This window comes from Pelobates fuscus, chromosome 2, assembly GCF_036172605.1.
Source record: "Pelobates fuscus isolate aPelFus1 chromosome 2, aPelFus1.pri, whole genome shotgun sequence".
NCBI lineage: Eukaryota > Metazoa > Chordata > Amphibia > Anura > Pelobatidae > Pelobates > Pelobates fuscus.
In genome coordinates this window covers 157907064-157935002 of record NC_086318.1, presented here as the reverse complement: position 1 = coordinate 157935002, position 27939 = coordinate 157907064, and the positions used below count along the sequence as shown (strand labels likewise).

The 27939-nt window shown below is 45.7% G+C and overlaps 1 protein-coding gene across 1 annotated transcript in view; it reads right to left on the bottom strand.

Moving 5' to 3' along the window:
* LOC134585662 (major facilitator superfamily domain-containing protein 8-like) overlaps positions 1-27939 on the bottom strand; it is a 104731-nt gene that overhangs the window by 15487 nt on the left and 61305 nt on the right. The window contains exon 10 of the mRNA XM_063441115.1: positions 24365-24494. Coding sequence (XP_063297185.1) covers positions 24365-24494 — 130 coding nt within the window. The remainder of the gene's footprint in view (positions 1-24364; positions 24495-27939) is intronic.

Genomic DNA, 27939 nt, shown 5'->3' with positions numbered 1-27939 from the left:
TTTGTTCTGGTAAGTAGAATCATTCCTTTCAGGCCTTTTGCAGTAAACACTGTATTTTCTGAAAAAATAACTCCACTGGCCACTCCTTAGATGGTTGTTAGAGGTGCTTCCTGGGGCAGCACTGCCTAGTGTGCAGCACTGCCATTTAGTGTCTCCACCCTCTGCATGCAGACACTGAACTTTCCTCATAGAGATGCATTGATTCAATTTATCTTTATGAGGAGATGCTGATTGGCCAGGGCTATGTTGGACTTGTGCTGGCTCTGCCCCTGACCTGCCTAGTTGACAGTCTCAGCCAATCTTATGGGGACGTATTGTAATTTGCTCAGACCACCACTTCTGATGATGTCAGCAGACGGTCAGTTCAGAGGCAGAGCCAGCAGCAGACTTGAATACAAGTTATATTTTACTATACTTAGGGAGGCAAGAAGGGGCCCGGGTGGTGATTTTAACATAATAGGATCAGAAATACATGATTGTGTTCCTGACCCTATAGTGCTCATTTAAGCAAGAGTATGTGAAGAGTAGTTAGGGTTGCCACCTTTCTTGGAAAAAAATACCAGCCTTAATAATTTGTATAATCACAAGGAGTGACATCAGAAAAAATTCTGTAAAATCACCAACAAACTACTCACAGTTGGATTCTGCTGTATAGATGGATTGCTCCCAGTGTTCTCAGTCTCGCAAGTCACCCAGTGTCTCAGTGTCCCTATGTATCACAGTGTCAGTGTCCCCATGTCGCCCAGTCCCCTAGTCTCCCAGTGTCTCAGTGTCCCCATTTCTCCCAGTGTCCCAATGTCTCAGTGTGTCCCCATGTCACTAGGATACTGGGGACACAGAGACATGGGGACACTGAGACATTTAGGGAAACTGGGAGAAAGCATAGCCTTTGGCTGGACTTTTAGACTTTCCTTCTTTGTGATGTAGATGGACGTTAGTGAGAAATAAAGACCTCCTTTGTTGGTCAGTACACAGACTAGTTATACCAGTGTCCAGAAAAGAATGCACTACACCAGACATAAGCAACCCTCGGCACTCCAGATGTTTTGGACTACACTTCCCATGATGCTTTGCCAGCATTATGGGATGTAAGAGCATTATGGGGGATGTAGTCCACAACATCTGGAGTCCCGAAGGGTGCCTATCCCTGCCCTACACCTTGGCCTTGTGACCTGGTGTATGTATTTGTCCTGCTGTCTCCCATGAAATGTACATCTTTGTTACAACTACTGGGCTTTATTGACTTCAAGGGGAAACTATGATTTTTCTCCCCTTTAAAGAGAGAGCGTGGAATCCCTCCAGCCTTGGGCTATGTAGAAGGCTGGCATCACAAAGTCACAGACTCGGGTACTCTGGCATGAGGTCAAGTATTTCCCAATCATGGTATGGCAGAAGCTCCTGGTGGTAGATCGCTGGGGTTCTTCAGCCTCTGATGCAGGGGAAATATATCTCAGATGGCCTTCAGCCAAGGCGGCCTAATTTAGAAGATCTAGGTGCTTTATAAAGGTTAGCGTCCGGAGGGGGTCCGCTTGCCTCCTGTTGCTCCCGGCTGTCTTCCTACTCCCGGTTCTGACATGGTGTAACCAGCGCAGGGGCATCCAGTTTTGCCCAGAAGCTTGCAAAGAGCATATCGACATTGTGGAGTAGTCACTCAAATGCATCATGGAGGGTTATGACAGTTTGTGTCGATCTAGGCACATGATGAGTAGGGGCAGCCGCCATTTTAAGAGTAACTGCTGCAGTTTGAACTTGTGTCTGAACAGTTGCTTGTAGTGTAGCTGACAGAGGTGTGTAAAGTAAGTCAGTAGACCGGGATAACCCCCACTGGTCCGGGGGGAGTGACAGCTTGGTACAGGTTTACTCCACCGGGTGAAGGGCTAGGAGAGCGTCCGTCTCTCTTTCACCCCCGCAAGCCTTAATGCTGGCGTTCCGGCAACGGGAAAGTCCAAATTTGGTATCCCTGGATACACCGTCATCCTGTTATCCGGGTGATCTCCAGTATCTGTCCGATATAGCAAGCGGCCCAGTTTAATTGTCGTTTTCCAGTCCCGCACAGTGGAACTCAGACAATGCATGTTTGATCCGCTCGGCAGCCAGGCTCCGCCCCCCATAAAATAGTTTTTATCCCATGCTGGCAGTGTTCCATAGGTACTTCGCAAACTGGTGCCTGCCCTACCTCTCCTGGCTAGGCAGAGGGAGCGTGGTTCCCGGTCTCATTTACCTCTCTCAAACATTACTTATTACAATAATTAATGAAAATGTTTCCTCCTTGCAATCATTATGCTTTAACTGCATATAAAAAATAAATAAAATCACAAAACACCCCGAATCGAAACTCCAACAAGCGCCAACACCCACACACATGACCAACCGTTACCATAGACGATTACACACACAACCTTCCAAAAGGCTACACAATTCCACCACCGACGCAGAGACAACCAAACAAACATCAGACACACACACCCCAACCCAAACCCAAACAATCTCACACCCACGGACACCAAAGAGAAGTGTTACAACCTAACAACCTAAACCAATCCCCCGCAAATTCACACACACAACAGATACCAGACAAACCTGACCCACAAGCCAGTGAGAGGATACGACATCAGAGCAAAGACAAAAGGGCAAAACATCAGGATATCCTATCCCCCCTCCCTTTTTTTCTTTCTGTACCCCACCCCAACCAATAGACAAATGAAAAGACGATACGGAACACGATTGTAACAATGGGCAAACGAACACATAAAACAAACGCCCAAAAAGAACTTTGTAACCAGTTGTATTGTATTTCGAACAACAAGATCAACCAATGCAAATGTTGTATGAAACAAACCGTAATTGTCTACCCCCTCCTTTTTTCTCTTCTGTACCCCTACCCCCAAAAACTGAACTTTCTATAAATAAAGAATTTATAAAAAAAAAAGCAGAGACAAAAAGTTCTGCAACTGACTCTGCCAAAACCCAGGGAAGGTCTGGGTATAAGCATCAGATTTAAAAGTATACCGGGTACCGGGGGGGCGGAGCCGAGCAACTGACCTGCGTGGACGCACGATCGATGAGCTCCGGGCTAATTTACCATAACCCGGTGAAAATAACAAATTTGCTAGCCTCAATACGGTAGCCCCATAGCCCCCAACGACCATGGGCAGGAAAACCAAGAAGTTGGAACCCAAGAGACCAAAACCAGGTGTGAATATTGGTGATCTTCTCCACCAAGCACATGGCGCATATGGGCCCAAGATGGCCACCGACCTGGGAGATTTCTATGATGACTTGTACGAGCTGTCCTCAGACAAAGATGGAAGCGGATTGACAACGTCCTCACAGCCTCAACCCAAGCCCAAGACCGGCGACTCCAGACCGGTGACGGCAGAAATGCTCGAGAACATACTGGGAACCCTCCAGAGGTCCATACAGGCGGAAGTGGCCTTGCCCCGCAATGATATCACACAGTAGGCTGCATAGGCGCAGTGGAAGTCACTTCTGAGCAGCACACTCAAACCATAGCGCAGCTCCAGCACGACATCCAAATGCTTACAAAACGCCAAGCGGCCTCTGATATGCTTTTTGCCTTGTTGGAACATCTCCTCTGGCGGCTCGTAGCCCATCTACTGGAGCCTAAGCATTTTAAAAACGTAAACCTGGATGGCACATTCCAAGTTCCAAAACCCAAGAAAATACCTGAATCGCCACCCAGAGACCTGATGTGCGTTTTCACAACGTAGCAGCTAAGACACTGGTGCAAGCAGCGCTTAAGGGGACTTCCTCGCTCAACTTTGAGAACATGGCTTTCTTTCTTTCTTCACGGGTCTCTCTGGCGAGACACTACAGTGGCGCAAAACGCTACAACCCCTCACAGCCCTGCTGAGCAGCCATGGCAAAGAATACCGCTGGAGATCTCCATGGGCCTTACAAGTAAGACAGGGAGACGCGGTACACTCCATCACCGATATCTCCGAAGCACCCGCATTCCTCACCAAATTGGGCCTCCCTACAACGCTCTAGCAACCAGGCAACGACATCAGCGACCCATCACCCGACCACAATCACACCATTCATCCCAAAGAACACAACGCCTGCGGCAGCCGCTACAGCAGCTACCTGAGATGGTGAAGTAGGCGCCAGGAACTTACCTCCTCTAATGCATGGGACTCACACTGCAGTTCGAAGTTGGTTAGACTTTTCTTTATAGACCTTTCTCCCTTTTAATTTTTAGCGGCCCACCTGTCAGATATGCCCATTCTCTCCCTGCCCCCAAGCCAGACTCTGCCATCTCTCTCACCCCCCCCCCCCCCACCTCCGACACGATAGTCCCCAGAGTCCGATTACCTCAGTGTGATGGAGGTATAGCGATAGCCCAACCCACAACCTGCCATCTCCTGATACACACATATGGTACATTACTGTCAACACCCAGATGGCAGGAATACCTGTGCCCACAATATGATTCAAGCATATTATTATGTTGGTCTTCGCTCTTGCATACCTAAATTGTTAATATGACTTAGAATGGCTCAGTACCGGCAAATGTTTATTTCTTACCTCATTTTAAAAATGTGCATGTACATTATGTGCCACAATGTTAATACAAATGGCATGACAACAAACGTTTGATTTGCATGTTGGGGCTTTGCAAGCGGTTATACCCTGCTGCACACAAAAATAAAGACTGGGGATGGGGAGGATATGGATGCATATTAGGGATCAACCGATTATCGGTTTTACCGATATAATCGGCCGATATTCGGTATTTTCGGCAATATCGGTATCGGCCAATAGGGATACCGATATTGCCGATAATACCTCCCAGGACCGCCAGGCTCATTACAAGCCCGGCGGTCCTGGGGGGGCGGGCAGCAAGCATTTACTCACCTCCCAGCAACTCCTCCAGCTCCCCAGTGTAAATCTCGCGAGACCCGCGGCCAGCTCTGACGGCCGCGGGTCTCGCGAGATTTACACTGGGGAGCTGGAGTTGCTGCTGGGAGGTGAGTAAACGCTTGCTGCCCGCTCCCCCCCCCCCCCCCCCCCCCAGCAGCCTAAGCCAATGCCACTGACTGGACCCCCCTCCCTGGCAAGGCAAAAAACAGGGAGGGGGGACAAAAAAAAAATTAATTAAACATATAAAAAAAAATATTAATTTAATATAAAAAAAATAATAATAAAAAATGCCCCCTCACACACATACACTCTATTATTATACACATACACTACACAAACACACTGTGTATATAATTCAGTGTTTGTATAGTGTGTGTGTGTATATAATGCAGTGTGTGTTTGTATAGTGTGTGTGTGTATAGTGTGTGTATATAATGCAGTGTGTTTATATTGTGTGTGTGTATATAATGCAGTGTGTTTGTATATACACACACTATACAAACACACACACTGCATTATATACACACACTATACATTATATACGCACACACTATACATACACACTGCATTATATATACACACACTATACAAACACACTGCATTATACACACACTATACAAACACACTGCATTATATAAACACTACACAAACACACTGCATTATATAAACACTACACAAACACGCTGCATTATATAAACACTGCATTATATACACAGTGTGTTTGTGTAGTGTGTTTATATAATTCAGTGTGTGTTTGTGTAGTGTGTTTATACAATTCAGTGTGTGTTTGTGTAGTGTTTATATAATGCACACTACACACGCACTCTGCATTATATACATACACTAAACAAACACACTACATTCACCATACACACACTACACAAATACACAAACTCTGCATTCCTTATATACACACACTACACAAACACACACACTTTGAATTTAGTATATACAGCATTCACTTTACACACACACACACTGCATTCACTTTACGCACACTACCCACACACTACACAAATACACACTGCATCCACTACACAAACACACACTGCATCCACAACACACACACTGCATCCACAAAACACACACTGCATCCACAACACACACACTGCATCCACTACACACACACTGCATCCCCTACACACACACTGCATCCCCTACACACACACTGCATCCCCTACACACACACTGCATCCCCTACACACACACACACACACTAAACAAACACACTACACAAACATACACAGCTCCCCTGTCTAAACACACTGCATCCACTACACGTGGCATGTATATTTTGTGCATTTACCTTTAGAAATAGTTTTTATTTTCCAAAATGGTAAATGTACAGAATATCGGCAAATTATATCGGCTATCGGCCTGAAAGTTCACAGAATATCGGTATCGGTATCGGCTCTAAAAAAATCAATATCGGTCGATCCCTAATGCATATTGGAAGGAGGTGGAAGGTGTCTAGAGCTTTACTTGCATGTTTGTGGTTGAATAAGCTGGTTATTAGGCTATTAGATGCATGGACTCCACCAACCCATTTATAAAGGCCAATCCACACAGCCACTGGACTCTTTTTGCTCACCATTCATTCCACTGGTCTTTACTCCTTCCTCTTCCTCTGGGTTGAAACAAAGCATTTTAGACCCTATTCTCACAAATGGTCCCCCAGGTCCATTATGTTCTTGACTCAGATGGCTAGGTTCTACTGCAGACATGTTTTTTTTTTTTGGTCACTTGGAGATGGTTCTGAAAACTAAGTTTTAAGCTCCCCAATGGGACAAGATTTGTGATTTAGTGCACCATTGCTCTCTGCCAACCAGAACGCAGGAATCTGTCTATAAGCTCTTATCTCTGTGGTAAAAGCGAACCACAGGCCCTACACCGGCTTGATGAATCTCAGGATGGCAGAAGAAGATGCCATTATGGCCCAGGCACTGTTCTACATAAAAGGTTGTGTTGCCCCTGAATAACTTAGTTCTGCAAAAGAATATATGAGGTAATCAAATGGTATATATATATATATGTGACAAAATGCCTTTTGTCACTGGATTTTTATATGACCAACTGCCCTTTGCCCCTGGCTGTTGGAGGAGCCTGATTGCCAGCCTCCTCCCTCATGACAATGGCCCTGGGGTGTATTGCCATTTAAAAAGACTATTTGGGGTTTATTGGCTTCTAAAAGACTGTTTCTGCCCATTTGAATCCATGTCTATTGTTCCAGCAGGGTGTTGGCTCAGGCACACTGCCAGACTAGTTGGAACTTGCTGTTTTGCCCCTCCTCGGTCTCTCATCAGCTCTTGCGGTGTTTTAACCCCATGGCGATTTGACTGTGGTTGTGGTATCTGAGCGCTGTTCGGATATAGTGAGTGCTCAGATCTAAGCTATCTGGGGATAGGTTGAATGTGGGGGTTCTGTTAAGTATAATAGGAATTATGTATTTTTATGTGTTTTTACTGTTGTTGTGAATAGAGCCATTTTCTGTATGCTGGAGGTAATTGGCTTACCACACCCAAGCCATGCTTGCAGATGGTCACAAAGGGACTTTCAACTAACTTTTGAACCACTGGACCAATTTGTATGATGTTTGTATTTGGAGTATGCAGATTCAGAAAATGTAAGTTTTATGTGAATGTGATGTATACTTTTAGAGTTATGAATATTGTGTAAAACTGTGTATTTTCCTGCCTGTGATAATTAAGTCAGACCATTGTGTTCAGTAATTATATCACAGGCAGAGGGGAGGATTTTGTGTGGGAGTGTCTGAGTGTATTGTACGTATTGATTGGTTGTTCTGCAAAACCCTGTGGGCAGTACTATGTTTGTAGAATGTGAATAAAAAGAGGCTGTATGTGCCAGTACAGTCAGTTCTACTTCACCCTCAATCTGAGTCCTGTCTCTTATTGGGGGAATCTGCTACAAGCAGGGCCGGATTAACATAGGGGCTGATGGAGCTGCAGCTCCAGGCCCAGGCCCATGGAATAGGCCCATTGGTTTTAAAAAAAAAAAATGTTTTTTTTTTTTTTTTTACGCACTACTCTTAGGGTTGCCAGGTATTTCTCATGTATTTCTTAGGGTTGCCAGGTATTTCTCAGAAGTATTTCTCAGGTATTTGAGGCTGCCTAGCCGGTGCCGGTATTGCAGTAATACCGGCAATACAAATGTCTGTCTCAGTATAAACATAGATTATTCTGCAATAGCAGCGCCGGCCAGTAGGGGTCGCTGTTTGTGTGGAGAGAGGCAGTGATAAGAAGTTACAGCATCTCCCTCCCTGCCTCTCTCTACTCACTGATCCGCGGGGGAGCAGCTCTGCACAGAGAGTCCAGACAGCAGCGGGGGAGCAGCTCTGAGACATTGGGACACTGGGGAACATGGGGACCCTGAGCATGGACGTCCGCAGGAATTTTTCCGGGGAGAGTTTGCATAATTGTAATGACATCCAAGCTTGGCACCTTTTTGACAGTGTCATGAAAGGGAAGGAGCATAGTCATTTTCACATAAAGCAAGGAGGAATAGCGTTTTCACAACTATGGTGTCAGGAATATATGTTTGTATTCCTGACACTATAGTGTTTCTTTCATCAAATTACAGGAACATTCTGGTCACCATAACAACTTTATCTAAATGAAAATGCTGTGATGCAAGGAGGCCCCTGGGTGCTCTTTCTTTGAAGGGGTGAAACCGCTCTCAAATGGTTTACCCCCCAAAGGCTTCCTTCAGCTCCAGATCTCCAGGTCGCTCCGTGGTATTCGACTTCTGAAACAGAGTGTCAGGAAGTGCAGATTGACGTTGGGCATGGGTGCCGCTGATTGGCTAGAGTGGTCAGCTGACACTCTAAGCCAATCGCTAGTTCCCGGTTCATAAAAATGTTTTACGTTTTTATGAATGGGGAGCTACTGATTGGCTTAGAGTGCTAGCTGACCCATCTAGTCAATCAGCGGCACCCCTACCCAGCGGCCCTCTGTGTTTCCTGACACTCAGTAAATAAAAGTGAACACATTAACACTGATATTGTTTGTTTTTACCTGGGGAGATGAGAAGGTCCAAAGTTTCCCTGCCAGGCCCAGGTACCAACGCCTTATGATGTGGTGTCCCGAAGGAAGTGCTCCAATCTCATTTTCTTCTCCTTCATTTGACACAGTCTTTTTTGTCTTCTGAGGCTCCTTCTGCTCCTTTACCTTTCTGCTACTTTCTGCTTATTTTGCGCCCTTCTGCTCATTTCTCTTTTTGATCCCTTTCTGCTCCTTGATGGCTCTTCCTGCTCCTTGATGGCCCTTCCTGCTTCTGGCAGACCCTTCCTGCTTCTTACTGCCCTTCCTGCTTCTTTCTGCCCCTTCCAGCTTCTTCCAGCCCCTTACTGATCCTTTCTGTTCCTTCTGATTCTTCCTGCCCCTTCCTGCTCCTTGCAGACCCTTCCTGCTCCTTGCAGACCCTTCCTGCTTTTTGCAGGCCCTTCCTGCTTTTTGCAGGCCCTTCCTACTCCTTTCTGCCCCTTCTTTCTCCTTGCTGACCCCTCTTGCTCCTCGCAGACCCTTCCTACTCCTTGGTGACCCCTCCTGCTCCTTGCAGACCGTCCCTTCCCATTCCTGCTGCCCCTTCCTATTCCTTGCTGACCCCTCCTGCCTCTTGCAGACCCTTTCTACTCCTTGCTGACCCCTCCTGCTCCTTGCTGACCCCTCCTGGTCCTTGCTGCTCCTTCTACTTTACCCTCCTGCTCCTTGAAAACCTTTCGACCCCTTCCTGCTTCTTGCTGCCCCTTTCTATTCCTTGCTGACCCCTCCTGCCCCTTGCAGAACCTTTCTGCTCCTTCTACTTTACCTTCCTCTATGCGGTCTCCCCCACCCCCCATCCCTCACTTACCTGCTCTGTGCTGCTCCCCTGCGGTTTCAGTCATGAGAGAGAGGCAAGGATAAACTGTCTCTAGTGTCTCAGTGGCCCCATGTCTCCCAGTGTCCCCATGTCTCTAAGTGTCCCCTAGTGTCCTAGTGACATCAGGACACTGGGAGACATGAGGACACAGACTCTAAGGGACACTGGGAGACATGGGGATACAAACACTAGGGGACACTGGGCGACATGGGGACACTGAGAGTCATGGAGACACAGGGAGACATGGGGACACTGGGCGACTTTGAGACATAGGAGACATGGCAGTGTCCCCATGTCTCCCAGCCAGTGTCCCTAGTATCTCAGTATCCCCATGTGTCCCTGGTGTCTCTCAGTGTCTGTAGTGTGCCAGTGTCCCTAGTGTCTCAGTGTTCCCTAGACTCCTAAAGTCCCCTAGTCTCCCAATGTCTCTGTGTCCCCATGTCTCCTAGTGTCTCAGTGTCCCCTAGTATAAAAGAAAAAATCTCAGGCACTCACTGTGATAGATTTAGACAGGTTTATTAGACACCGCAACATTTAGACCTGTACCCAGGTCTTTATCAAGTCTCCAATGTCCCCTGTGTATCAGTGTCCCCTGTGTATCAGTGTCTCAGTGCCCCATGTCTCTCAGTGCCCATAGTGTATCTGTGCCCATAGTGTCTCTGTGTCCCCTAGTATAAAAGAAAAAAATCTCAGGCACTCACTGTGATAGCTTTAAGCAGGTTTATTGGACACCACAACATTTTGTCCTGTACCCAGGTTTTTATCAAGTCTCCTGTGTCCCCTATATATCACAGTGTCTCAGTGCCCCATGTCTCCCCGTGTCCCCTCGTGTCTGTCACCCAGTGCCCCCAAGAGTCTCAGATTTCCCAGGTCTCCCAGTGTTCCCTAGTATCTGTGTCCCCATGTCTCCCAGTGTCCCAATGTCTCTCAATGTCCCCTAGTGACATGGGGACACTGGGAGACATGAGGACACAAACACTAAGGGACTGGGAGACATAGGGACACAGACATTCCCCCTTTTTGTGTATGTTCGTCCTTTCGGCCGTTCTGGTTATGTGATTTGTGTCAGTAGCCCACCCTTTTACCGCATCTATAGACTTCCTGCTTTACTGGACACTGCTGTTAGGGGGTATGGGTTTACTTGAAAGATGAAAGCATGAGATTAGCAAAGGGTATGTGTTTTCTCATAGTTGCATCCTATGAGTTTCCCTACAGCATCATCTCCATCAGATACATGACGCTTAGGAGGTAGGACTGTTTTAGTGTTTTTGGTCAATAAGATTTTGTAATTAGGCCCATCATAATTATCAGCACCAGGCCCACTGGGCTCTTAATCCGGCCCTGGCTACAAGGGATTGCTATGTTCTGCATATTCCCTTGCTATAATCACTGAGCTCTTGTAAGAGCTTGTTCCTATCTTGCTCTCTGAAGGAGTCTACGGTGGTTATGGTGTCGGCTGGAGTGCTTGGAGCCCTAAGGAAGCGCTAGGAGCATCCTTCAATGGAGGTACCCAGTCGGGGTGCCAGGTGATCCGTTACTATATGAAAGTCCACAAGAGGGACTGAAACGTTGATCTGCTCTTAATACTAAAAATAAAAGTTACCTTTAAAGAATCTGTGAGTGCAGCCTAATATCACAACTTTTTGGATATTGGAGCCTCGGTGATGCACCCGGTCACATAACTGAAGCCTGAGCAAGGTATAGTTGGATAGAGATAGATAGATATATATATATATATATATATATATATATATATATTACACATATACACACACACACACACAACAGCCTCCTAATTCCCCTAATCAAACCATAAACCAGACACCATTTTTACGGATTTCCAGGATGGGCCATAGTCATACGTACGTGGCAACATGGGCAAAATGGATAACCACCACTGAAACTGATGACCTTCCAGCCCCTCTTGATAGACCACAGGTTCCCAACCATTAGCCCTTGCGTTTGTTATAGAGTCTAGGCTGACCAGGGGAGGCGTGGCTAGAGCTGCATAAACAAAGTGATTTAACTGCTAAATGGCAGAGAACAGGCAGTGAGATTGCAGGGGAACGATCTATACACCAAAACTGCTTCATTAAACCAGACAGTGTTTGTTGTCAGACGGTATTTGAAAACCAACAGTCTCTAAAGTCTTGGTAGTCTGCTTCTGTGCAAGGAGTGAAGCAGGGAGACTGACTGTTTTTAAATACTGTCAGGGTGCATTCATATGGCTGAAGGAGCCTGCCATATAGCAAAAAGGGAGAGAGGAGGGTTTATAATTTTATATATATATATATATATATTTTTTTTTTAAACACATACTTCATTTAAAACAATCTATTTCCGTTCAAACTGAAAGAATAAATTATGTTAAAATAGTTTTGATGTTACTTTTGTCCCTAAAGGGACACTATAGTCACTAAAACAACTTTAATTTAATGAAGCAGTTTTGGTGTACAAATCACGTCCCTGCAGTCTCACTGCTCAATTCTCTGCCATTTAGGAGTTAAAAACTTTGTTTATGAACCCTAGTCACAGCCCCCTGCATGTGACTTGCACAGCCTTCCTAAACACTTCCTGTAAAGAGTGATCTAAAGTTTATCCTTCCTTTATTGCAAGTTCTGTTTAATTTAGATTGTCTTATCCCCTGTTATGTTAATAGCTTGCTAGACCCTGCAAGATCCTTCTGTATGTGATTAAAGTTCAATTTACAGAGAAAGAGATACAATTGTTTAAGGTAAATTACATCTGATTAAAAGTGAAAGCAGTTTATTTTCATGCAGGCTGTGTCAATCAAAGCCAGGGGAGGTGTGACAAGGGCTGCATAAACAGAAACAAAGTGATTGAACTCCTAATTGGTAGCGAATTGAGCATTGAAACCTGAAAAGCATGATTTATACACTAAAACTGCTTCATTAAACTAAAGTTTTTTAGGTGACTATAGTGTCCCTTTAAAATGTAGAAATCCAGACCACTGTATTTAGCACTATCCTGGAACACAACTTCACATTGGCTACTTGCCAATCATTTTAAGAAGTTGTGCTTTTTCCGGTAATTTAATATACTATATGAAGGAGCAAACCCAGAAAACATGGGGGTTGCGAATAAAGCATAATTATACTAGCTCAGCCCTAGTCCTGACAGGGACTTTCCTCTGCTGGATCACCAAAAGTAGAAGTCAGGAACAAGAAATTGCCAAATAAATAGCCCACCTCCTCCCCAGTAACTGGACAACACACAGTTCTGGGAGTAAAACTGAACTTTATTTTGCCACAAACGTTTTTTATGCATTCCCCCTTGCATGGGGTTTCCTTATCAGGGGTTTCTTTCCCAAGAGCCTTTGTGTTTGAGAGCTAATTGAGCTCAAATTAGGATAACTATCTCTCAAATACAGAAACTTATAAACATTTTTAACATACCCCCAAAATACACAAAAAGAATACAGGAACCCCACAAAAATCATATTCCTGAATAGCCCCGATCTGAGCGCACAACATATCAAAAAAGCACTCAGATCGGTTCGGTAGAACAAAAGTTCTGTTCAAATAAAGTTTTGACCGACCGGCCACGCGGGCATAGTCCAAAACCATTCCAGAGGATTGGGCAGGATCGTCAGCTGTTCGGGAATTCCTGTGCAAACACCAACGAATGCTCTTCCTGCCTGCTATAGCGCAAATGCTCCCCTTGTTCGGCAGATCATATCTCCCGAACGCAGTTTGTCTAGTTGATCAGGAAGTGGGACGGTCAGCGATATCATCATTGCCCGGGTTCGCGGAGATGTGATGCCGAAATTAGTTCCCGGCGTTCAAAGACCAGGTACCGCTGCCTGCATTCAGGAGACAAAATGGCTTGGTTATACGAATGGCGGCCACCCAGGAAAAGCACGCAGGGTGTAACGTGGTTAACAGCCAGGGGTGGTTGGTGTTTGCTGGGGCATAACAAGTCACCACCACGAACAAGGGGGTACAGGCAACAGAACACAAGGGGATGGAGTCTGCTGCAATGCTCCCCCATATCCACAAGCTGGCATACACCGTCTGATCTGGACGGATCAGTTTGGAGATGTCCAGGGGTGCTCACAGATCACTTTTCAAGTTCTGTCTGGACAATAAGTCAGCATTTCCATTTTGTTTTCCATTGCGGTAATGTATCGTGAAGTCAAAAGGCTGCAGCGCCAAGCTCCAGCGCAGCAGCCTGGCGTTGTTCCCTGCCATCCGGTTCAGCCATACCAACAAGTTGTGATCCGTCAGCATGGAAAATGGTTGCGTGTACAAATAGGGCTGTAACTTTTTCAGGGCCCACACCACAGCCAGGCATTCCTTCTCGATAGCGGCGTAGCTTAATTCTCGGGGTAATAACTTGCGACTGATGTAAGCCACGGGATGTTCTTCGCCATCTGGGCCAATCCAAACATAGGGTCTATATGAACGATAAAGCGTTTAGTTAGGTTGGGAGTTGCCAAAACAGGGGCATTCACAAGGGCCTGTTTTAACTGGAATGCCTGCTCACACTCCGGGGCCCAGACTACTTGTCAGGGTATGTTTTTACAGCAAGATCCGTAAACGGTTTGGCCAGGGCACTGTAATTGGGCACAAACTTTCTATAGTACCCTGCCATCCCAAGGAAGGCTAATACCTGAGTCCTCGTCCCGGGGGTAGGCCACTGCTGCCTGCATCCCACTCTGTGACCGAGGTGCTGTACCTTGGCCATGCCTATATTATATTTGCTGGTCTTAAGCGTTAAGCCCACTTCTGTAATCCTATCTAGGACCACTCCTATATGGGCCAACTGCTCCTGCCAGGTATCGCTGAAGATTGAGATATCATCCAGACGTGCACAGGCACAATCTTGGAACCCATCTAGGAGCTGATCTACCATCCTGTGGAAAGTAGGGGGATCTGCCAGTACCCCTTACAAAGATCAATTGTAATGAGGTACTGGCCCCAAGCCATCCTGTCTAGCAACTCATCAATGCTAGGCATAGGATAGGCGTCCGACAAAGTCTTATCATTTAACCTCCGGTAGTCCACACAAAAATGGGTCTTACCATCCCATTTCGGCACTAGGACTACTGGGGGGACCCAGGGGCTGTTAGAGGACTCAATAAGCCCCAGTTGGAGCTCCTCCTGGATCCCCTTTCGCATATTCTCCCGTACCAATTCAGGAATTCGGTATGGGGGTTGGTGTAGTGGGAGTTGACCTGGGGTCTCCAGCCAGGCACGTTGGAGAAGGTGGCTTTCTTCTCCCCTAATAACTGCAGTACCTGGGTACGCTCCTGAGGGCTCAGCCGTTCTCCCAGCTTGACCTCCTCTAACTCGCCTGTCTGACTCCCGTCCCCTAGGGGAAGGTTGTAACGGTACCCCAGGCATAAAATTGGTTAAACCGCCGTTTAGTAGATCTTCCCTTCCAGAGACACAGGCACAACTACTGTAGACACCAATACACCGAACCGGAGAAGCATATGAATGCCTTCAAACATACGAATGCTGTAAATAGCAGAATAGTAAAAACCATACGAATAGGTTTACACTCCTAGCAGTCAAACTGGAACAGCATACAATAAATCCCCCCAAGAACGAGACAAGGCTCAGTTTTAAGGGTCCAACAGACAGAGCTGTGGGTTTATTGTTCTTATATACACACATTCTTACACATTAGTACCACCCACAGGGTTTTGGAAAACAACCAATAAACACAAACAATACACTCAGACACTCCCACACAAAATCCTCCCCTCCGCCTGTGATACAATTACCTTACACAATGGGTAATGTAATTATCACAGGCAGAGAAATACAGTTTTTCCACATTATTCATAACTTTAAAAGTATGCATCACATTCACATAAAACTTAGAATCAGCATACTCCAAATACAAACATATGTCAAAATCATCCAAATTGGTACATTGGTTCAAAAGATAGATCAAAGTCATTTGTGACCAAATGATGCATGGCTTTTCTGCCCAAAACCGGTTCCACAGAGTCTTCTATCCTGGAGATAATTGAGAAGTAATCCAATTATCCTGGAGATAATTGAGAAGTAATCCAATTATCTCCGAGGACAGAGGCAAAACTTAATTAGCCACATGGTAGCAAAATACAGTAAAATACAATAAAATACACAAGGTTACATTTATTACATAAAATATAGACATGCAACATATCCCCAGACAGCTTACTTCTGAGCGCACATTATTACTGAATGGCGATCAGACGACACACATACAGTTTAACTGCCATGGAGCCAAAATCTTTTATTACACGAATAGGCTCCATGGCATAGCTATCTGGGTTAAACGAGTTTATTCAGTAAATACGAGAATCTACCGAACCCCAGGGCAGAAATACATGCATAGACCTTTCTGCATAGAAAAATAAAGTATTTAAATGCCGGTCCATAGTCAAAAGGCAGCAGGCAGGCAACCAGGCTCCTCCAATGCACAGTGGCGAGATTGGTCTCGTCACAAAGGTTATTAAAAAGTCTTCGGAGGCAGGGGCGCAGATCGCCACCACTTCCTCAGCTTTTTCATGTTCACATGGAGCATGCGTCGCCCTCCCAGTGCAGAGCAAGAGCCCATCACATAGATGGTGTCGCATTTCTTCTCTACCACCTGGTATGGGCCCTGCCAGGAAGCCTGTAGATTGTCATTATGGACAGGTTATGAAACTAAAACTTTGTTGTACCTGAAAACTACGGTTCTTGGCTCCCTGATCGTCCCATGTGCGCTGGCGCTCTGCGCCACCTGGGGTTTGTACGTACATCTAACGGATCGCCTGCCACCCCAACTGGGTAGCTCCGTTTGACGGATGCTCCTAGTGCTTCGCGAGGGCTCCAAGCACTCTACTAGACACCATAACCACCGCAGACCCCACAAACCGCCGCAGCTTGTTTGGAGTCTCGCCGTCTTCCTCCTACTCTGGGCCCAAGACCAGGGACCAGCTTCCAGTAGGTAGACCTCTCCTAAATCCAGAGAGCAGGAACCGGAACAGGAACAAGCTCTTACAAGAGCTTACTCTGGGGAGTATAGGGATTATAGCAATCCCCAGAGTGTAGATAATTCTCCAATACCCAAAACATGAGCCAAAGCATCATGAAGGTACAAGCTGATCTGTTTTTTGAGCACAAAGGTATTTCTTTTATACACATTTTCCCCACAAGGTTACCACCCATGTGGACCTTGTGGAGCACAGGACACAAATGTACCAAACCAATAGGAACAATAATTAACACAATAACACTCCCACATACAGTCAGCAAGCCCTCCCCTCTGCCTGTTATATAATTAAGCTAGCTAACAGAATAAGCCAATTATCCACCGGCAGAAAATATCCACTTTTACCCAGAGAGTCCAGAAACACCCCAAAACACAAACATATCCTCATAAATCATATATCCCTGGATAGCCCTGATCGGGGTGAACAACATATCCAAAAATCACCCAGATCAGAGCAGGGGTTCAAACGTTTTATGGAAGTCACATCTGAATGCACGGAAGGTAGAAGTCTCAGCGGTGTTCGTGGACATAGTAGCCGATAATAGTTCCAGGCGTTCGATGGCAAAACACAGCTGAGTGCGTTCGGCTGAACAAAATGGCTGCCACCACGTGTTCGTTCATATGAAGGCCGACCACCCAGCCATTCGCCAATTAAGCCGCGGTTAACCACAGCTTCTGGGTGGTTAACGAGCCGCACACTCCCCCTGCAGGGTGTTCGGTCGTTCGTCAGTTTGTTCGTCTGTTTGCACATCATCATCCTGGCTATAATAGACGTTAGAACTGCACAAACCAATATACGAACAACCAGGGAGAATGTAAAATCCAAGCAATTAAGGCAAACAATGCAATCTAGGACAGAGGGTTCTGTCCTAAGTGCCTTAACACCCACCAATTTAAAAGGGCCAGTCACAGAGCAAGAGGCTGTTCCATTGAACTGTTCGCATGGGCCATTAGTTTGGGAGTGGTAAGGCGAGCTCATAATCGGCTTATTGCTGCAGTGCCTCCAGAGTTGATGTGTGACCTCTGCGGTAAATTGAGAGCCCTGATCTGACACTATCTCCTGGAGAAGTCCCATGCGGGAGAAGATTCGCATCAGGGCTTCTGCAACCGTTTCTACATGAATGTTTGTCAGCGCCAACGCCTCTAGGCCAACAATTCACCCATTTCTGAACAACCTTCACTTTGCAGCATGGAAACTGAACGGAGGAACCTAGTTATGAGGGTTTTTTCTTAATCATTAGTTAACACTCTGTTGCAATCCAGAAGGAAAATCGACCTCCTCTGCATATTATCGTATTTGGTCAGTTTTTTTTTTCGGAATTGGTCAAGGATAACATTTCTTGTTTTTCTCCCACAGTTTCCAACATCTTGGATTTCCTTCAAACAGGTTTTGATAGAGGTCTCAGCCGGAGTTCTTTACGAGTGCAGGTTTCAGCCTTATCTGCCCTTACTGGAACTAGGTGGGCATTGGACTCCATCAGGGCCGGACTGGGAAAAAAATTAGGCCCGGGCATTTTTCAATCAGAGCGGCCCCCTAAGAAGGGGGCGGGGCCAGAGAAGGTGTGTTTTGTCATCACTAATGCCAATCACGCCCCCTCTCAAAGTGAGCATGTTGGTTCAATACACAGAGCCCCGCTGAAGAGCTCTGGCATTAGAAAAAGGCCCTGTATTTGTTCTGCGCAGCGCAAGCAAATTTAATAACATGCTTGCGCTGTGTTTGCTTTTAAATTGTCTCTGGTGTCTCCACAGGTGAGATACCAGAGGACAAAAGGGCCAGGAAAGTGTATGGTGCATGTGGGATTGCGTGTGTGTAGAGTGTGGTGTGGTATTGTGTAAATAGGTCAATTTAATTTGTGTTTGTGGTGTAATATGTGTGGCTAGGGGCTGTAGAGAGTGTGTGTATAGTGGGCATAGTGTTATAGGGGATGTAGCGAGTGTGTGCATACGGGCTGTAGTGTGTGTGTGTATAGGTAACGTAGTGTGTGTAGGGGTTGTAGAGAGGGTGTGTTTAGAGAATGTTGTATGTGTTTGCTGACAAGGAATGTAGTGTGTGTGTAGGTGGTGCAGTGTGTGTGTGTGTAGGAGATCTAGTGTGTAAAGGACCAAGAGTGTGTATAGGAGATTCTGTTTGTGTGTGTGTGTGTATATATATATATATATATATATATATATATATATATATAGAGAGAGAGAGAGAGAGAGAGAGAGAGAGAGAGAGAGAGAGAGAGAGGATTAAGAGTGCATATAGGGTAAGGGATCTAGCGTGTATCTGGAGCGTAATGTGTGTAGTGGTGCAGTGTGAGGGGTGCTGTAGTGTGTGTGTGTGTGTGTGTGTGTGTGTGTATATATATATTTGGACGTATTGTATGTGTGAGGGGCGCAGTGTGTGTGTATGTAAGAGGGGTGCTGTGTGTGAGGGTGTTTTTATCTGCCATCACATTCTAGGTTTCTAATTTTCTTTGTTAACTCACTGAGGGTTATTTTATATAATATATAAATATATATATATATATATATATATATATATATATGTGTGTGTGTGTGTGTGAGCGAGGGTGCTGTCTGTCTGAGGGTGCTGTCTGTCTGAGGGTGCTGTCTGTCTGAGGGTGCTGTCTGTCTGAGGGTGCTGTGTGTCTGAGGGTGCTGTGTGTGAGTGAGGGTGATGTGTGGTGTGTGAGTGAGGGTGATGTGTGGTGTGTGAGTGAGGGTGATGTGTGGTGTGTGAGTGAGGGTGATGTGTGGTGTGTGAGTGAAGGTGATGTGTGGTGTGTGAGTGAAGGTGATGTGTGCTGTGTGTCTGAGGGTGCCTTGTGTGTGTTTGGGTGCTGTGTGTGTTTGGGTGCTGTGTGTGTTTGGGTGCTGTGTGTGTTTGGGTGCTGTGTGTGTTTGGGTGCTGTGTGTGTTTGGGTGCTGTGTGTGTTTGGGTGCTGTGTGTGTTTGGGTGCTGTGTGTGTTTGGGTGCTGTGTGTGTTTGGGTGCTGTGTGTGTTTGGGTGCTGTGTGTGTTTGGGTGCTGTGTGTGTTTGGGTGCTGTGTGTGTGTGTCTGGGGGTGCTGTGTGTGTGTGTCTGTCTGGGGGTGCTGTGTGTGTGTGTGTCTGTCTGGGGGTGCTGTGTGTGTGTGTGTGTCTGTCTGGGGGTGCTGTGTGTGTGTGTGTCTGTCTGGGGGTGCTGTGTGTGTGTGTGTGGGGGGGGTGCTGTGTGTGTGTGTCTGGGGGTGCTGTGTGTGTGTGTGTCTGGGGGTGCTGTGTGTGTGTGTCTGGGGGTGCTGTGTGTGTGTGTCTGGGGGTGCTGTGTGTGTGTGTCTGGGGGTGCTGTGTGTGTCGGGGTGCTGTGTGTGTGTGTCTGGGGGTGCTGTGTGTGTGTGTCTGGGGGTGCTGTGTGTGTGTCTGGGGGTGCTGTGTGTGTCTGCGGGTGCTGTGTGTGGCTGGGGGTGCTGTGTCTGTGGCTGGGGGTGCTGTGTCTGTGGCTGGGGGTGCTGTGTCTGTGGCTGGGGGTGCTGTGTGTGTCTCTGGGGGTGCTGTGTGTGTCTCTGGGGGTGCTGTGTGTGTCTCTGGGGGTGCTGTGTGTGTCTCTGGGGGTGCTGTGTGTGTCTCTGGGGGTGCTGTGTGTGTCTCTGGGGGTGCTGTGTGTGTCTCTGGGGGTGCTGTGTGTGTCTCTGGGGGTGCTGTGTGTGTCTCTGGGGGTGCTGTGTGTGTCTCTGGGGGTGCTGTGTGTGTCTCTGGGGGTGCTGTGTGTGTCTCTGGGGGTGCTGTGTGTGTCTCTGGGGGTGCTGTGTGTGTCTCTGGGGGTGCTGTGTGTGTCTCTGGGGGTGCTGTGTGTGTCTGCGGGTGCTGTGTGTGTCTGGGGTGCTGTGTCTGTGGCTGGGGGTGATGTGTGTGTGAGGGGGCTGTTAGTGTGATTTTTTTATTTAAATGTAAGTTTTTTTTTATCAGATAAACAAATCACACTAACAGCCCACTCACACACACATCACCCCCAGCCACACACACAGCACCCCCAGACACACACACAGCACCCCCAGACACACACACAGCACCCCCAGACACACACACACAGCACCCCGACACACATGTGGTGCTGTGTTTGTGTCGGGGTGCTGTGTGTGTGTCTGGGGGTGCTGTGTGTGGGGGTGCTGTGTGTGTGAGGGGGCTGTTAGTGTGATTTTTTTTAATTTAAATGTATTTTTTTTATTAATAATTTAAAAAAAAAAAAAGTTATATCCCCCCCTCCCTTCTTACCTTTATCCTGGGAGGGGGGAGATCCGTTCTGCCTGGGTGGAGGAGGGGTGCCATGCTGCCATCCTTCCCTGGTGGTCCAGTGGTGAGAGTGAACTCTAGCCCCTGCCGGCTAGAGTTCACTCTCGCGAGATCTGAGCGTTGCCGTGGTAACCGCGGCAACGCTCAGACCTCGCGAGAGGACCCGTCGGAGCTGCTGGGTAGAGCTCCGCCGGTCCTCTCCTCCCTCCCTCACACCCCACAGCCGGCGGCCGCATGTTACAGTGCCTCTGGGCCGGTGAGGGAGATCTTTGATCTCTCCACCGGCCCATGGAGACACACAGCAGGGCCGGCGCTCGGATAGCGCTGGCCCTGCATGGGCCGGCCGGGGAGATCCTGAGATCTCCCCTGCCGGCCTCGGCCCCACGGCCATCGCGGCCCACCGGGCATTTGCCCGGTATGCCCGATGGCCAGTCCGGGCCTGGACTCCATGGTATCTTGGTTTCTTAAAGCAGTCAAATAAGTTAAACCTACTGTTAGATCCCTTTCTACACCCTGGGACCTGCTTTTGGTATTAAAAACTCTGTCTCTTCAACTGTTTGAACCTTTAGTAGAATCTTCAGATTGTTTGCTTACTTTGAAATGCCTCCTCTTTGTTGCAGTCACTTCAGGAAGAAGGATTTCAGAGATTTAAGCCTGCAGAAGAACCTTATACTGGCGGACCCAGCAGCCTGTGCGTGGGCGGACCCAGCAGTCTGTGCGTGTGCGTGGGCGGACCCAGCAGTCTGTGCGTGTGCGTGGGCGGACCCAGCAGTCTGTGCGTGTGCGTGGGCGGACCCAGCAGTCTGTGCGTGTGCGTGGGCGGACCCAGCAGTCTGTGCGTGGGCGGACCCAGCAGTCTGTGCGTGTGCGTGGGCGGACCCAGCAGTCTGTGCGTGTGCGTGGGCGGACCCAGCAGTCTGTGCGTGTGCGTGGAAGGACCCAGCAGTCTGTGCGTGTGCGTGGAAGGACCCAGCAGTCTGTGCGTGTGCGTGGAAGGACCCAGCAGTCTGTGCGTGTGCGTGGAAGGACCCAGCAGTCTGTGCGTGTGCGTGGAAGGACCCAGCAGTCTGTGCGTGTGCGTGGAAGGACCCAGCAGTCTGTGCGTGTGCGTGGAAGGACCCAGCAGTCTGTGCGTGTGCGTGGATGGACCCAGCAGTCTGTGCGTGTGCGTGGATGGACCCAGCAGTCTGTTCGTGTGCGTGGATGGACCCAGCAGTCTGTGCGTGTGCGTGGATGGACCCAGCAGTCTGTGCGTGTGCGTGGATGGACCCAGCAGTCTGTGCGTGTGCGTGGATGGACCCAGCAGTCTGTGCGTGTGCGTGGATGGACCCAGCAGTCTGTGCGTGTGCGTGGATGGACCCAGCAGTCTGTGCGTGTGCGTGGATGGACCCAGCAGTCTGTGCGTGTGCGTGGATGGACCCAGCAGTCTGTGCGTGTGCGTGGATGGACCCAGCAGTCTGTGCGTGTGCGTGGATGGACCCAGCAGTCTGTGCGTGTGCGTGGATGGACCCAGCAGTCTGTGCGTGTGTGTGTATGGACTCAGCAGTATGCGTGTGTGTGTGTGTATGGACTCAGCAGTATGCGTGTGTGTATGGACTCAGCAGTATGCGTGTGTGTGTATGGACTCGGCAGTATGTGTGTGTGTGTGTGTGTATGGACTCGGCAGTATGTGTGTGTGTGTGTGTGTATGGACTCAGCAGTATGTGTGTGTGTGTATGGACTCGGCAGTATGTGTGTGTGTGTATGGACTCGGCAGTATGTGTGTGTGTGTATGGACTCGGCAGTATGTGTGTGTGTGTGTATGGACTCAGCAGTATGTGTGTGTCTGTGTATGGACTCAGCAGTATGTGTGTGTCTGTGTATGGACTCAGCAGTATGTGTGTGTCTGTGTATGGACTCAGCAGTATGTGTGTGTCTGTGTATGGACTCAGCAGTATGTGTGTGTCTGTGTATGGACTCAGCAGTATGTGTGTGTCTGTGTATGGACTCAGCAGTATGTGTGTGTCTGTGTATGGACTCAGCAGTATGTGTGTGTCTGTGTATGGACTCAGCAGTATGTGTGTGTCTGTGTATGGACTCAGCAGTATGTGTGTGTCTGTGTATGGACTCAGCAGTATGTGTGTGTCTGTGTATGGACTCAGCAGTATGTGTGTGTCTGTGTATGGACTCAGCAGTATGTGTGTGTCTGTGTATGGACTCAGCAGTATGTGTGTGTCTGTGTATGGACTCAGCAGTATGTGTGTGTCTGTGTATGGACTCAGCAGTATGTGTGTGTCTGTGTATGGACTCAGCAGTATGTGTGTGTCTGTGTATGGACTCAGCAGTATGTGTGTGTCTGTGTATGGACTCAGCAGTATGTGTGTGTCTGTGTATGGACTCAGCAGTATGTGTGTGTCTGTGTATGGACTCAGCAGTATGTGTGTGTCTGTGTATGGACTCAGCAGTATGTGTGTCTGTATGTGTGTGTCTGCTAGTGAGGAAGCTTTTGTGTGTGTATGGACTCAGCAGTCTGTGTCTGTGCGTGTGTGTATGGACTCAGCAGTCTGTCTGTCCATCCACGCACACGCACATACTGCTGGGTCCATCCACGCAACTATGGCACTGTATCAAGGGAAATGTGTTTCTGTTTTAATAATCCCTGGTGGAAAATAATGAATCCTCCACCAGGGATTATTAAAAAAAAAAAAAAAAAAATTGTGTCGGGGGCGGGGCTTAACATGCAGCAGGGGTGGGGTCAAACTGCGGCGAGGGCGGGGTTAAATGTGCCCCCCTACTTTTGTCCCTGGCCCACCATGTGACCCCCCTAAAAATGAATCCTAGAGACGCCACTGCACTGATCTAGCTTATTAAAATCATGCTGTGTCCCTTGCTTCCATTTTATAGAATATGTATTTGGTTCATATTTTAACAGCTAAATGTTGGCAAGGTAAATTCCATCCTATTAAACATTTGTAATATGCATTCATTGACTGTGTGTATCAAATAAAAGACAAATACAAAATAACTTTGTTGTCTGGTTCAATGCCATTTCCTAGCACACACTATTTTTTAGTTTAGCTACTAGTTTCATAACAGCTTGAGTTCACATTGCATGTACTTGTAGGCCTTTTACTAGCCTCTACAGTAATTCCTAGTTTACTTTGCAATGGTCTACATAATTCACGGTTGTATTTGCTTTTGTTTCATATTAAACGGTTACACCTTTGCACATTTGGTTTGCCTATTTATAATTCCAGGAATATATGCATAATCATATTATATCATCATATCTGAGGCTGCACTGACAAAAGACAGAGAAGGTGATAAAATAGGCGTTACTCAATAAACATCAAATAAAGTCAAAAGATATCACTGACCTCTGGGTTTTGCCAGAAATACAAGGCACCATATACAGGATATGATACAGACCACAAGTCCGAATATAAGAAGAGCACGATCAGAAGAACAAGGACTGAGAGTACGGACAGCTAGGAATCCAATCAGCAGCTGAGGTGGCATAAAAAGTATTTTAAGCTTTCCAAAAGCTAAACACCAATATAATGTCCATATAAACACACCTCACCACCCACAATACACATTAAATACTTTTATATATTGACTGATATAGTGAAGACAATGCTACATGACTTTACAGTGGTCCGTGTCCTCAGAAGCCAGCAGCCCCAATACTACATAACAGGAACATGTGATTTCTAAAAGGTTTGAATAGGAGGACTAAAGCAATCTGGGTGTAGACCAATGGTAATTGTAGTTGAGAGTGCTGGAATAGAGTGAGGTTAGTCAAAAGTTGTGCATAAATAAGCCCAAAAGCAAGCCAATGCCAAATTGTTATGGTCAAAAAGCAGATGCTGCATAGTTGTCTAGCCTGAAAAAAATATAGTCATATCCAATTATGCTACAAAAAGGGGAAACAATTCCTTCTTGACGCCATAATGGTAGATTTCTCCTTGCATTAACAACATGTTTACATTAATATCAGTTATATCCTTGAATATTTTTGCAAAAAAGCATTACAGTTTTTTATATATATATATATATATATATATATATATATATATATATATATATATATATATATATATATATATATATATATATATAAAAAGACGAGAGGAAATTCTTGCACTCCAACAAAACAATAATAAGGTACCTGGTGCTCTGGTAGCAAAAATCATAAATATCCAAAAAATACCGGCACTCCAGGAATTCTCAGTGATACAAGTTTTTCTTTTATTCAGTTCAGGACGTCAACGTTTCAGCTCCTCCTGATGAAAGCTCCATGAGGAGCTGAAACGTTGACGTCCTGAACTGAATAAAAGAAAAACTTGTATCACTGAGAATTCCTGGAGTGCCGGTATTTTTTGGATATTTATATATATATATATATATATATATTCTGGTAACACAACCTCTTTAGGCAGAGGAACCCTTATAGCTACTGTAAGCAAAGGTGCCTTGTTTCCAGTCTCAACGGGTAACCTCTTGTCTTTGGGATATTCCTGCTAATTAACAGCCTTTATTCTAAAAAAAAAAAAAAAAAAAAAATCCAGTTTTGCTAGACTTTCCTCATAACTAATGTTTTCCATCTCCCTGACTAGTTTTGTAACATCTCTGTACTTTTTCTAGTTCTGCAATATCCTTCTTTAAAACTGATGCCCAAAATTGTTCTGCATATTCAAGGTGGGATCTTACCGTTGATTTGTAAAGAGGCAAAATGACACTTAGGTGATGTGAACAAATAACCCTTTTTATACACTAAAGCACATTACTAGCTTTTGTAACAGCAGACAGGTATTGACTGTTGTCTAGTTTTTGATCTTAACATTTAATGTTATCCCTAACTCTACCTCATTTAATGTATAAAATAACTGCATGACTTTTCATTTATCTATATTGAACCGCATCTGCCACTTGAGTGCCCTAATGTGTCCAATTCCATCTGTAAAGAAGTTATATCATGTTCAGACTGTATTTTCTTACCTAGTTTTGTGTCACGTGCAAACACTGACAAATAACTTTCAGTACCCACATCAAGATCATTTATAAACTGATTAAACAGAAATGGGCCCAGGATAGAACCCTGAGGCACTCCACTTACCACATTTGTTTAATTTGAAAACGTTCCATTTACAAATAATCTATGCACTCTTTAAACAAGAACAGTTATCCAAGAACAGTTTTTCATCTAAACCAACTGATATCAGTTTTACTAGTAACGTTTTGTGTGGAATTGTATCAAACGCCTTAGCAAAATCCAAGTAGAGGACATCTACTGGATCACCCTGATCTATATTTCTACCAACATCTTCATAAAATGCAATTAAGTTAGTTTGGCATGACCTATCTTTCATAAAACCACATTGATTCCTGCTAATGAAATTTTTGTTCAAAACAAATTCTTGAATATTTCTCCTCAACAGCCCTTCAAATAATTTCTCAATCACAGATGTTAAGCTCACGGGTCTGTCGTTACTGGGTTGACATTGAGATATTTGAAACAAAACTGGATGATATAAAGTTGCCAAAAGTACATAATCTTTAAACCACCACAGTGGGAATGGCAGCTGAGAGAGCTCAGCTCAGTGGAGAACCATGAACACACTTCCTGAGCACACTGTACTGAGCACAGCAATGAGACAGGACCTCAAAGTCTCTGTAGCCTGAGCTGGCAATGCAAGGAATTGTGAAAAATAGGGGGAGTGTCAGAATTAGAATTGTAGAGTTCAATAAACAAAAATGAAAAGAATATGAAAATATTGGGACAAAAAACTAGTAACGTGACCCATTAGTTTATGAACCTCTATGGGGTATTTTAAACTGTGTAGTACTCTATTGTACAAGAAAATAAGCAAGGATGGGAGAGAGACATTTTTTATGAATTTTGTGTGCTAAACCTCAAAATGGTTTGAGAAAGAGTGCTATTTCCCATAAGATTTTCTCTTTGCTTGTGTAATTATGTCTCTGGAACAGTCTCCCAGGCAGGAGTGGGATCTATGTTGGCATGATCCATAAATTGGAGAGTGGAGTTTATTAGGTTGTAATCTATTATCAAACCCAAAGAAAGCACAGGAGAATACAGAGAATGAAAAACTATTCAAATAATTCGCCCTTGTGTTTTAGTTCATCTTGTGGTTTAGTTAATCTCTGTAATGGCACAAAATTAGCAAAAAACAGCTCAAAAACTTAGCATGAACGCACTGAATAATTATTTTTCCCATTTACAGATATTTATTCATGATGGTATTAAATACCAAAACTTATTTTAAGAAAGCTTGCAGAACACGGTCATTGATAAATCAAGCTGCCACCATGGCTTGATGGAGTTCCAAAAAGCCAATTCCTTCGTCTCTGTAGAAACTGTTCATGGACTAATGATTTTGAACAAACCCAGACATGCAAAAAAAAAATGTATTCATTAAATTTATTGAAAAGAGTTATCCCCTCAGAAAGTTTAAACACAACTCTCATGACAATTAAACAGAGCAACAGAAAAGACCTCTTGGAATATAAAAATAAAAACAAAGACGGTTCTCCATTTATGCCAATTATTTTTAATTTTAATAACAAAAGTAATGATGTTAGAAAGATTATTAAGAGACACTGGCACATATTAAAGCTGGATGAAATACTGAAAGATTTTAATACAGACAGACCAAACATAATTTTTAGGGGTTTCAAATCCTACCTTCACTAAGAACTTTACTAAAGACCGTGGTAATAATGTATTTTGTTTATTCAAGTCAAAAGCCGTTTTTTTTTTTTTTTAATACAACAGATGTATAGCGTGTAAAACTACAGATCCCAATAAATAATTAAAAACGACGCACTTTACTTCCAAAAATATGAGAAATACCTATGTGATCAAAGACCTCATATGCTGCAATACCAAAAATGTAATAAACTTATTGGAATGCCCATGTGACCTCCAATA